This window comes from Tachysurus vachellii, chromosome 18 (genome assembly GCF_030014155.1).
Source record: "Tachysurus vachellii isolate PV-2020 chromosome 18, HZAU_Pvac_v1, whole genome shotgun sequence".
NCBI classification, from domain to species: Eukaryota; Metazoa; Chordata; class Actinopteri; order Siluriformes; family Bagridae; genus Tachysurus; species Tachysurus vachellii.
This window is the reverse complement of record NC_083477.1, coordinates 19,180,360-19,192,724: the sequence shown is the minus strand read 5'-3', so window position 1 is coordinate 19,192,724 and position 12,365 is coordinate 19,180,360. Positions and strand designations below refer to the sequence as shown.

Genomic DNA, 12,365 nt, shown 5'->3' with positions numbered 1-12,365 from the left:
TATTGTCAAGAACTTTTACTGAAATATAGTTTTTATTGCAGTCATTTTTGGCATGGCTGATTTTGTACATGTGACTGTCTCACCTGTACAGGCTTTAACTAGTGGCTGTAAAGTGGCTGGATTCAGCTTGACTGATATTGCCAGTGGGGTGCATTTTCCTGCTGAGGGAATATTTACAGCTCATAAGGATGTGCTTTTGTGAGTTTTTGTACAGCTGTGGAGTCTGTTGTGTCAGTGTGACTCTCGTGCACAGTAATAAACTGCCGTGTCTTCAGCTTTCAGACTCTTCACTTCTAGGTACAGCAAGTTTTTACTGGTGTCTTTATTGATGGAGAACTGGCCCTGTAGAGACTGAGCGAATATTGTGCCAGTGCCAGCATCAATACGCCCGATCCACTCCAGTCCTTGTCCTGGTTTCTGATGGATCCAGTGCAACCAGCTAAGCGAGATTCCAGACACAGTGCAGGACAGAGTGACCGACTCTCCTGGTTTCTTCACCACAGAAGCAGACGAAGTCAGGGACTGTCCATATGAATCTGAAAAGAAGGGAATTATAAATTAAAGTTAGACTGCTGAGAGAAACAGTAGTGATAAAATCTTTACTTTTCCAAGTGTAGACATGTGAACACCTCTGAAAACTTACATGATATTAGAGCAAATAAAATACAGTATCCTAAAATCATTCTCACAGTTTGTGTACACAGGATTTTAAAACATATAGAAGCGTTATCAAAGAGCACAATGATAACCAGTCCAACCACGATCATGCTGTTTATACCCTAATCTATTTGAATAGGGTGTGTCTGTGACCACTATAGAGGCAATAAAACCTGAGACACAAGATGAGAATGTACTAATCAATGTTAGGGAAATGTGTCGTGTGGTTTGCGTATATATATATATATATATATATATATATATATATATATATATATATATATATATATATATATATATATATATATATAATATTTTTGTATATTTTTACTTATTAGGTTTTGATGACGTGGATGGATGAAAAATGCATTTGCATTTGACTTTGAAATAGTTCAACTCGTGTTGCGTAGTTTAGTTAAACTTCACTGTTTAATAATTGATGCTTATTTTAAAGAGACACAAAAAATAAATGACACACAGCACTTTAAGCACAAAAAAAAAGACAAAAAGAAATACTGTCTATTGGCTTTGCATCTGTTTGACTGTGATTTGGTAAAAGAGAGTTTATTATTCTCTTTATTCTCATTATAATGTATACTTGTCAGTTTGATTGAAGTTGATGCTTCTTTGATTGCATGAAGTTGATGAAGTTTTTGTACACCCCTCCCACTGAGTTGTATAGCTGTGGCTGTCTTTGCACAGTAGTAAACAGCCGTGTCCTCTGGTTTCAGGCTGCTGATTTCTAAGTAAAGCACATTGCTGCTCGTGTCTCTGGAGATGCTGAACCGAGTTTTAAAGGAAGCTCCATTATTTATGCTTCCACCACCATATGATCCCGATCCACTCCATGCTTTTTCCTGGAGGTTGCCTGATCCAGGCTGTACCATAGTCAGTCAGGGCATAACCAGAAATCTGACAGGACAACTTCACTGTTTCTCCAGGAGGTTTAACCTCATCAGGAGACGAGGTCAAACTGATGCAACACACATCTGAAAAGAGGAGAGTGGATTCAACACAGACTGAAATATGTAGCATATTAAAACTATTAAAAGTTGAGTACGGTGTGAGACACGTGTTTACTCACAGGGCACAAAGGATATCAGAAGAAGAAAAGACCAGCTCATGATTCCTCTGCTGTATGCAACCAAACACAGAGACAGCAGTGTCCTTGCAGTGTCTTTATATCTGCTTGTGAATAGTGAAATTTGCATACATTATGGTTTATATATTTTTTTCCTATAGTTAATATGGCAGAATTTCTATAACACATCATTTCTTTAAAGATTTTCCATTAAATTGTGAAGAAAAGATTTAAATAGCAAAAACATTTTTACTATTTTTAAAAAAAAATAAATGTAACACTATTTAATGATATTTTTAGGGCCTGAGCACCGAATGGTGCGACGCCCTATTGTTTTTCCTCGGGAGTATTATGTTTTTATTTATTTATTATTTATTTTTTATTTTTATTTTTTTCCCACACATTGGCCAATTGGGGTCCCTTAACATGCTCGAAAACTCTTGAAATTTGGCAGACACGTCAGAGTCGCGCGACACTAGGATTGGACAAAGGTTGGAATACGGGCGTGGCAGGGGGGCTCTGTAGCGCCCCCTGTAATGCAAAAACAAACATTGGTGCACAGATCGGGCAATTATGTACGCACATGTACGAGAGTTGGTACGCATATAGATCTCATCGACTCGAACAACTTTCGCGCTCTAAACTATGAGCTTCACCCAACAGGAAGTCGGCCATTTTGGATTGTTTTATAAGTGCATGCGGTGAACTTTTAAATACTCCTCCTAGGGAATTCATGCGATTGACATCAAATGTGGTGAACATGATGCCGAGACATTGCACTTGCTAAATTGCGAAGGGATTTTTGATATCTCGAACGGTGCTGCCATGGCGAGGCGACAAAGTTATGGCGAATTCAGAGAAACAGGAAGTGTCTAATATCTAAAGCAAAAAATGTCTCATTGGGATGACACGCGGTGTGTATGTTCGGCCAAGGATTCCGATCGCATCGATGTGCCTATTGTGAATCTCGGACATAGCGCCACCAACAGGCACCAGGAAGTGTGTAAGTCACAACAGTTGCATGTGGTGAACTTTTAAATACTCCTCCTAGGGAATTCATGCGATTTACATCAAACATAGTGAACATGATGCCGAGACATTGCACTTGCTAAATTGCGAAGGGATTTTTGATATCTCGAACGGTGCTGCCATGGCGAGGCGACAAAGTTAAGGCGAATTCAGAGAAATAGAAAGTGTCTAATATCTAAAGCAAAAAATGTCTTATTGTAATGACACGCGGTGTGTATGTTCAGCCAAGGATTCCGATCGCATCGATGTGCTTATTGTGAGTCCCGGGTATAGCGCCACCAACAGGGCCCAGGAAGTGTGTCAGTCACAAAGGTGGATTTTTTGTCAGCTGCATGCGGTAAACTTTTAAATACTCCTCCTAGGGGATTCATGTAATTGAGACCAGACTTGGCCACCATGATGCAGAGATATTGCAGATGCGAAATTGCGAAGGGATTTTTGATATCTCAAACACTGTTGCCATGGCATCGTGTCAAATTTGACTTTTATTTCAGGCATATTTAAGGCTTTTGGCGTGCTTAGATTAACTTGAAATTTGACACATACATCACATTTGTCGGCTGTTAAGTGTGGACAAAAAGGTCAGACAAAGGTGTGTCTCTTAAGTGGCTCACTAGCGCCCCCATTTGTCTAAAATGTGGGGTTTCATTTACCTACAGTCCCCAAATGGGTCAGTAACAACATAAAATAGTCCACTGATATTTACCCACTTGATGCACTTGCCCACCGTGCATTGTTTTCTGGAAGGCCACGTATAGCGATGAAAAAACGTGCGAAGGCCCGTCATCGCTGCTTGCAGCTATATTTGTCCTTGTTTTTACTTCATTTTACTTTCTTGTTTGTCTTCAGCCTTAATTTCCATCCAGAGATAATGAAAAGAAAAAAATCTGAAAATTTAAAAGAGAAATATTGAGAGTTAATGGACTTTGAGAAAAGAAGAAATAAAATCGAGAACTATAATATCTAATAAATGTCATTGGGGTGCAGGTCCCTGCTGAGGGAATATTTACAGCTCAGGAGGATGTGCTGGTGTACGTTTCTGAATCTGTTGTGTCAGTGGGGCTCTCGTGCACATTTATATGTTTATATAAATAATATTTTTGTATATTTTTACTTGTTAGGTTTTGATGTGATGGTTCTCATGTTGCGTAGTTTAGTTAAACTTCACTGTTTAATAATTGATGCTTATTTTAAAGAGACACAAAAAATAAATGACACACAGCACTTTAAGCACAAAAAAAAGACAAAAAGAAATACTGTCTATTGGCTTTGCATCTGTTTGACTGTGATTTGGTAAAAGAGAGTTTATTATTCTCTTTATTCTCATTATAATGTATACTTGTCAGTTTGATTGAAGTTGATGCTTCTTCTAAGTTTTTGTACACCCCTCCCACTGAGTTGTATAGCTGTGGCTGTCTTTGCACAGTAGTAAACAGCCGTGTCCTCTGGTTTCAGGCTGCTGATTTCTAAGTAAAGCACATTGCTGCTTGTGTCTCTGGAGATGCTGAACCGAGTTTTAAAGGAAGCTCCATTATTTATGCTTCCACCACCCCATATGATCCCGATCCACTCCATGCTTTTTCCTGGAGGTTGCCTGATCCAGGCTGTACCATAGTCAGTCAGGGCATAACCAGAAATCTGACAGGACAACTTCACTGTTTCTCCAGGAGGTTTAACCTCATCAGGAGACGAGGTCAAACTGATGCAACACACATCTGAAAAGAGGAGAGTGGATTCAACACAGACTGAAATATGTAGCATATTAAAACTATTAAAAGTTGAGTACGGTGTGAGACACGTGTTTACTCACAGGGCACAAAGGATATCAGAAGAAGAAAAGACCAGCTCATGATTCCTCTGCTGTATGCAACCAAACACAGAGACTGCAGTGTCCTAGCAGTGTCTTTATATCTGCTTGTGAATGGTGCAATTTGCATACATTATGGTTTATATATTTTTTTCCTATAGTTAATATGGCAGAATTTCTATAACACATCATTTCTTTAAAGATTTTCCATTAAATTGTGAAGAAAAGATTTAAATAGCAAAAACATTTTTACTATTTTTTAAAAAAAAAGAAATTTAACACTATTTAATGAAAATTTTGTCCTTGTTTTTACTTCATTTTACTTTCTTGTTTGTCTTCAGCCTTAATTTCCATCCAGAGATAATGAAAAGAAAAAAATCTGAAAATTTAAAAGAGAAATATTGAGAGTTAATGGACTTTGAGAAAAGAAGAAATAAAATCGAGAACTATAATATCTAATAAATGTCATTGGGGTGCAGGTCCCTGCTGAGGGAATATTTACAGCTCAGGAGGATGTGCTGGTGTACGTTTCTGAATCTGTTGTGTCAGTGGGGCTCTCGTGCACATTTATATGTTTATATTTTTATTTAGAAAATTCTAGGATGAAGGAATAAAACATGTGGGGACGTCGTGTTATTGTTACAGGACAGTTCAGAACAGATAAGCAGGGTTTATATACAGTTTAGATCAAGCTTTAGAGAAGGGTTTGGGTCTGTTTTTTTTTGTTTTTCTTTACTTAGCCATGTCTAAAGTATTTCTTGTCCCTTTATTACTTCACTTTCTTTCTGCTTTTGTTTTTAGTTCTTTTTTATTTATTTTTTTAAATTCACATCTGTCTCGCATACGATACAAGTCTCCCCTGTACAAAAGGAGGGGACAAGGAGCTGAGACAAACGCTGGCCTTAACTGCAGGTGATCCAAATGCTTTTTATTTCATATTTTGAAGAAGGTTGCTGTCTTTCTCTTATAATAAATGTAATAAATTCCTTAATAATATGTTCTGAAGTGACTAGGATAGAAAAAAGCAATGACTCTTTATATGAAGCGATTTATGTACAGATCTGCAGCCTCATCTGTCACTGTGTGTGATGGGCGCAATAATAAACTGCAGTGTCTTCTGTCCTCATGCTGTTCATCTGCAGATACACCTGCTTCTTACTGTTGTCTCTGGAGATGGTGAAGCGGCCCTTAACAGCATTGGAGTAATTTATGCTACTACTATCATATTTTATGTTTGCAAGCCATTCCAGCCCTTTTCCAGGCACCTGTCTGATCCAAGCCATTTGATGATCACTGGATCAGACTCGATCAGTGTCTGACTGCAGGAATCTGAAATAGACGAATATTAAATTAAAAAAGAAGAAAAATGAAAAATCATTAAAATGTTTCTCTATATGAAGTAAATAATAATACTAACATTGAATGAAGATTGCTAGAGTAAAGTAACTCAAAACTCTGTCTAGTCCCATCTCAAAAAATTAAAATGATTCCTGCCGCTGTAAATGAACACAAACTGCTGCTATGTTGTTGGGCTGAATGTTTCAGCATAAATGGTTCAATCACAGGATTTTATTTGCATGACACACCCACTAGAGATATAAAAAGTTTCACATCGAAATAGCAATGCAGAGAAAAAGTTTCCTGTCCAGTCATTAAGTGCTATTTTTATGATATATATTTATAACACTTCTGCTGCTTATTGCACATTTTTTACATTTTTTGTGCCAGTTATTTAAATCCTCTATAAAAACCACAAACAAAAAGTTCGTATCATTGTAGAATTTATAAAATGTAATCCCAACCAAAAGCCATTATCTGTGAAGCTGGTTCGTGATTAGAGCTTTTTTAGAAAAAGGAAAAGTGAATATGTTAAAATAGATAGAATTGTGTATTTATATACAATTTATCGTCAAAATCTTTCAATGAAATATAGTTTTTATTGCAGTTAATTTGGGGGTTGCTGATTTTGTACATGTGACTGTCTCGACTGGACAGGCTTTAACTAGTGGCTGTAAAGTGTCTGGATTCAGCTTGACTGATAGCAGATATTGCCACTGGGGTGCAGTTTCCTGCTGAGGGAATATTTACAGCTCACGAGGACATGCTTGTGTAAGTTTTTGTACAGCTCTGGAGTCTGTTGTGTCTAGTGTGACTCTCGTGCACAGTAATAAACTTTCAGACTCTTCACTTCTACAGTAGGTACAGCAAGTTTTTATTGATGTCTTTATTGATGGAGAACTGGCCCTGTAGAGACTGAGCGAATATTGTGCCAGTGCCACCATCAATGAGCCCGATCCACTCCAGTCCTTGTCCTGGTTTCTGACGGATCCAGTGCATGTAGTAGCTCATTGAGAATCCGGAGACAGTACAGGACAGAGTGACCGACTCTCCAGGTCTCTTCACCACAGAATCAGAGGAGGTCAGGGACTGTCCATAAGAATCTGGAAGAGTAAGAAATGTTATCTTATACTGATTATAATGCTAATAATCAGCACATAAAAAACATAAACATACATGAAATTAGCAATAAAATACACTGTCCTAAAATCATCCTTCTCTGAGTTCTGCTTCAGCCAGATTTAAAGTGTATGGGAGTGTTATCTCTCACAGAGCTCACTGTAAACTAGAGCAGCCAAGAACATGTTGTTTATACACCACTCTATTTGAATAGGGAGCGTCCATGACCACTATGGAGGTGTTCAATCCACAACCACACGCTGCTCACTGGATAGATAACTTTAGATGAAACTAATTGTTTCAATATCACTATTTAGTAGAAGCAGAGAACCCTATAATTATCCACAAAACTTTACATCATTTTAATAAAAATGTCTCTAAAATGTCTCAAATTTTAAATGAAATGTTTAATCAGGTTTTTTTTCGTTTGTATAAAATTAGACAATCATTCCTTTCGCTCGTTTGACTCCACAAGAATTTTCCATGAAATCAGGTTTTCCATAATAAAGAGCCTTATTTACTGACCAACACTAAACAGGTCACCACAGACATTTTATGTAACTGAGTTTAATCTGAGTGTCATGATGCTGGATGCAGTCAGAGCAGAATGTGAAAAGAGAGATTGCCTAAATGTGCAGAAGGAAACAGATGGAGATGGTTGAGTTTGTACAGACTGCCCTCTAGTGGCACAATGGTAAATGAGGTCATTTATAACAGAGTCTTTATAATGGAGCTTTTCTTTACTCTCTGTGAAGTGTGCTTCTGTGACATTATTTTGAACTAAAAAATGAGCTTTCTAAAAGATTATTTAAGTGTTCTAATTACACTTATATCTTATAAGACAATTCACAGTTTCATTTTAAATGTAATAAGTTATCACTTCAATGCAACCACTTACATGTGTGTAATTGTAAATATGGTGAAGCATGCTAAAATAAAGAAAGTGATCAGTTTGTTTATTTTGTTCTTCTAAACATACAGGCAGGTTTAGCACCTGACTTGATGAGAAAAAGAGAGAGGAGCAAGGAGACAGAGACTTACCTGCGAATGTTTCATTTTATGTCTATAATATTTAAAATGCTGGACATCCTATTATTGTCATATACTGTAATTATTACACTTATTACAGACATGTATATGAAACTACCTGAAGTGCATGATTAAAAGTCTTTCTTTAAAATATGTAGACTTTTGCAGTCTGGTTAACTGCTTAACAAATATTACAAAAATTATACACCATAAAGAATAAGTACATCACTTTCCTGTGTTCGGCACATCACCTGTTAGATAGCAGCACTTTTCTTATGCATATAAAGTAATAGTGAACATAGTGAGAGCTTATACATTCAAAGTCAGAAAAAAAGACATTCAGAAATAATAGTTTTAACACTTTTAAAGAATAAAATCCTGTTTTAAAATTTCAATACAAATAAAAATAAGACTTTAATTTTACTTTATACCGATTTATCATTTTTATTTAATTTTTTTTTTTTATAATTATGTTATAACCTCCCCTCCTCGAACCGCCACCTTATTGTGGTTGAGGGGTTTGCGTGCCTGAATGATCCTAGGAGCTATGTTGTCTGGGGCTTTCTGCCCCTGGTAGGGTCTCCCAAGGCAAACAGGTCCTGGGTGACAGGCCAGACCAAGAGCGGTTCAAATACCCCTTATGAGTGATTTAATAACAAGGTCCGTGACGTCGCCCGGTATGGCGCAACCGGGGACCCACTCTGGAGCCAGGCCCAGGGTTGGGGCTCGCATGCGAGCGCCTGGTGGCCGGGTCTTACCCCACGGGGCCCGGCCGGGCTCAGCCCGAAGGAGCGACGTGGGGCCGATCTCCTGTGGGCCCACCACCTGCAGGAGGGACCGTAAGGGGCTGGTGCAATGTGGATTGGGTGGCAGTCAAAGGCGGGGGCCTCGGCAACCCAATCCCCGGACACGGAATCTGGCTCTAGGGACATGGAATGTCACCTTGCTGGGGGGAAAGGAGCCTGAGCTGGTGCGGGAGGTTGATAGATACCGACTAGAGATAGTTGGGCTTGCCTTCCTGCACAGCTTGGGCTCTGGAACCCAACTCCTTGAGAGAGGCTGGACTCTCTACTACTCTGGAGTTGCCCGCGGTGAGAGGCGGCGGGCTGGTGTGGGCTTGCTCATAGCCCCCCAGCTCAGCAACCATGTGTTGGAGTTCAGCCCGGTGAACGAGAGGGTCGTTTCCCTGCGCCTGCGGGTCGGGGATAGGTCTCTCACTGTTATTTGTGCTTACGGGCCAAATGGCAGTGTAGAGTACCCGACCTTTTTGGCGTCTCTGGAAGGGGTGCTGGAAAGTGCTCCAACCGGGGACTCCATCGTTCTACTGGGGGACTTCAACGCTCATGGGGGCAGCGACTTTGACACCTGGAGGGGCGTGATTGGGAGGAACGGCCCCCCCGACCTGAACCCGAGTGGTGTTCTGTTATTGGACTTCTGTGCTAGTCACAGTTTGTCCATAACGAACACCATGTTCAAGCATAAGGGTGTCCATCAGTATACATGGCACCAGGACACCCTAGGTCGGAGGTCGATGATCGATTTTGTGGTTGTTTCATCTGACCTCCGGCCGTATGTCTTGGACACTCGGGTGAAGAGAGGGGCTGAGCTGTCAACTGATCACCACCTAATGGCGAGTTGGATCCGATGGCGGGGGAGGAAGTTGGACAGACTTGGCAGACCCAAACGTACTGTGAGGGTCTGCTGGGAACGTTTGACAGAGTCTCCAGTCAGAGAGAACTTCAACTCCCACCTCCGGCAGAGCTTCAACTAGATCCTGAGGGAGGTTGGTGACATTGAGTCCGAGTGGACCATGTTCTCCACCTCCATTGTCGACGCAGCCGCTCGGAGCTGTGGCCGTAAGGTCTCTGGTGTCTGTCGTGGCGGCAATCCCCGAACCCGGTGGTGGACCCTGGAAGTAAGGGATGCCGTCAAGCTGAAGAAGGAGTCCTATCAAGCCTGGTTGGCTCGGGGGACTCCGGAGGCAGCTGATAGGTACCGGGGGGCAAAGCGAGCTTCAGCCTGGGTGGTTGCGGAGGCAAAAACTTGGGTCTGGGAGGAGTTCGGTGAGGCCATGGAGAAGGACTATCGGTTGGCCTCGAAGAAATTCTGGCAAACCGTCCGGCGCCTCAGGAGGGGGAAGCAGTGCCCTGCTCACGCTGTTTACAGTGGGAGTGGGAATCTGCTGACTTCGACTGGGGACATCCTCGGACGGTGGAAGGAGTACTTCGAGGTTCTCCTCAACCCCACCGACATGTCTTCCATTGAGGAAGCAGAGGCCGAGGGCTCAGTTGTGGACTCATCGATCCCCCAAGCTGAGGTCACTGAGGTAGTTGAGAAGCTCCTCGGTGGCAAGGCACCGGGGGTGGATGAGATCCGCCCTGAGTACCTCAAGTCTCTGGATGTTGTGGGGCTGTCTTGGTTGACACGCCTCTGCAAAGTCGCATGGAGGCTGCATGGGACAGTGCCTCTGGACTGGCAGACTGGGGTGGTGGTCCCTCTGTTTAAGAAGGGGGACCGGAGGGTGTGTTCCAACTACAGGGGGATCACACTCCTCAGCCTCCCCGGAAAAGTCTATGCCAGGGTACTGGAGAGGAGAATTCGGCCGATAGTCGAACCTCGGATTCAGGAGGAACAATGCGGGTTTCGTCCCGGTCGTGGAACACTGGACCATCTCTATACCCTCGCCAGGTTGCTGGAGGGTTCATGGGAGTTTGCCCAACCAGTCCACATGTGCTTTGTGGATCTGGAGAAGGCATTCGACTGTGTCCCTCGTTTTGACCTGTGACCTGGGGTGCTCTGGGAGTATGGGGTCCGGGGCCCTCTGCTAAGGGCTGTCCGGTCCCTATATGACCGGAGCAGGAGTTTGGTTCGCATTGCCGGCAGTAAGTCAGACTTGTTCCCGGTGCATGTTGGACTCCGGCAGGGCTGCCCTTTGTCACCGGTCCTGTTCATTATCTATATGGACAGGATTTCTAGGCGCAGTCGGGGGCTGGAGGGAGTCCGGTTTGGGGACCACAGGATTTCGTCTATGCTTTTTGCAGATGATGTTGTCCTGTTGGCTTCCTCAAATCAGGACCTTTAGCGTGCACTGGGACGGTTTGCAGCCGAGTGTGAAGCGGCGGGGATGAGAATCAGCACCTCCAAGTCCGAGGCCATGGTTCTCAACCGGAAAAGGGTGGCTTGTCCCCTTCAGGTTGGTGGAGAGCTCCTGCCTCAAGTGGAGGAGTTTAAGTATCTTGGGGTCTTGTTCACGAGTGAGGGAAGGATGGAGCGGGAGATCGACAGGCGGATCGGTGCATCTTCTGCAGTGATGCGGTCGATATACCGGTCTGTTGTGGTGAAGAAAGAGCTGAGCCGCAAGGCTCAGCTCTCTATTTACCAGTCGATCTACGTTCCTACCCTCACCTATGGTCATGAGCTTTGGGTCATGACCGAAAGGACAAGATCCCGGATACAGGCGGCTGAAATGAGTTTCCTCCGCAGGGTGGCTGGGCGCTCCCTTAGAGACAAGGTGAGGAGCTCGGTCACCCGGGAGGAGCTCAGAGTAGAGCCGCTGCTCCTCCACATCGAGAGGAGTCAGCTAAGGTGGCTCGGGCATCTGTTTCGGATGCCTCCTGGACGCCTCCCTGGGGAGGTGTTCCGGGCATGTCCAACCGGGAGGAGGCCCCGGGGAAGACCTAGGACACGCTGGAGGGACTATGTCTCTCGGCTGGCCTGGGAACGCCTCGGTATTCCCCCGGAAGAGCTGGAGGAAGTGTCTGGGGAGAAGGAAGTCTGGGCATCCCTGCTTAGACTGCTGCCCCCGCGACCCGGCCCCGGATAAGCGGTAGAAAATGGATGGATGGATGGAATTAATACCACTGATTATTCAGCCTGATATGATCACTTTTCCTCTTAAACAGCAGCAATCTCTGAATGGTTCCGATTTATTTATTAATTAATTAAAAAAGAATATGGTGAACTCTTTTTACATTTAAACTAACAGTTAATGTTGTAGAACTTTTGTGAAATGTATGTATTCAATAATCATGAATTGAAAGTCGACTATTTTTCTATCAATGTTATTTATTTCCCTATTTATTGTTCCTTTGTGGGAATTTGTTTATAAGTGACAGTCTCAGTGTTCATTGTCTAACAGAAACACACTGAAATTATGGAGTATCGAGATCTGACTGAGGATATGTTGTAATTTAAGGAAACCTAAACTGTTACAGCATATTTGTTAAGCCTTTCCACCACCTACAGATCTTGTGAAAATGGCCTCTATATTGAATGCACTTTTTTTCTTTACTACATCTATGGAAA

The 12,365-nt window shown here is 42.4% G+C and overlaps 1 pseudogene and 3 gene segments (V, D, J or C); all 4 read right to left on the bottom strand.

Annotated features, from left to right (window-relative positions):
* Window positions 1–231: 231 nt before the first annotated feature.
* Window positions 232–729, bottom strand: LOC132860791 (immunoglobulin heavy variable 3-74-like). The segment is given in 2 exon segments: window positions 232–536; window positions 644–729. Coding segments are annotated over 2 exon segments (345 nt in total).
* Window positions 730–1,798, bottom strand: LOC132860790 (Ig heavy chain V region 914-like; annotated as a pseudogene).
* A 2,295-nt stretch (window positions 1,799–4,093) lies between these two features.
* LOC132860789 (Ig heavy chain V region 914-like) lies at window positions 4,094–4,639 on the bottom strand. The segment is given in 2 exon segments: window positions 4,094–4,482; window positions 4,578–4,639. Coding segments are annotated over 2 exon segments (429 nt in total).
* Window positions 4,640–6,764: 2,125 nt separating this feature from the next.
* Window positions 6,765–7,125, bottom strand: LOC132860976 (immunoglobulin heavy variable 1-46-like). The segment is given in 2 exon segments: window positions 6,765–7,015; window positions 7,089–7,125. Coding segments are annotated over 2 exon segments (288 nt in total).
* Window positions 7,126–12,365: the final 5,240 nt, after the last annotated feature.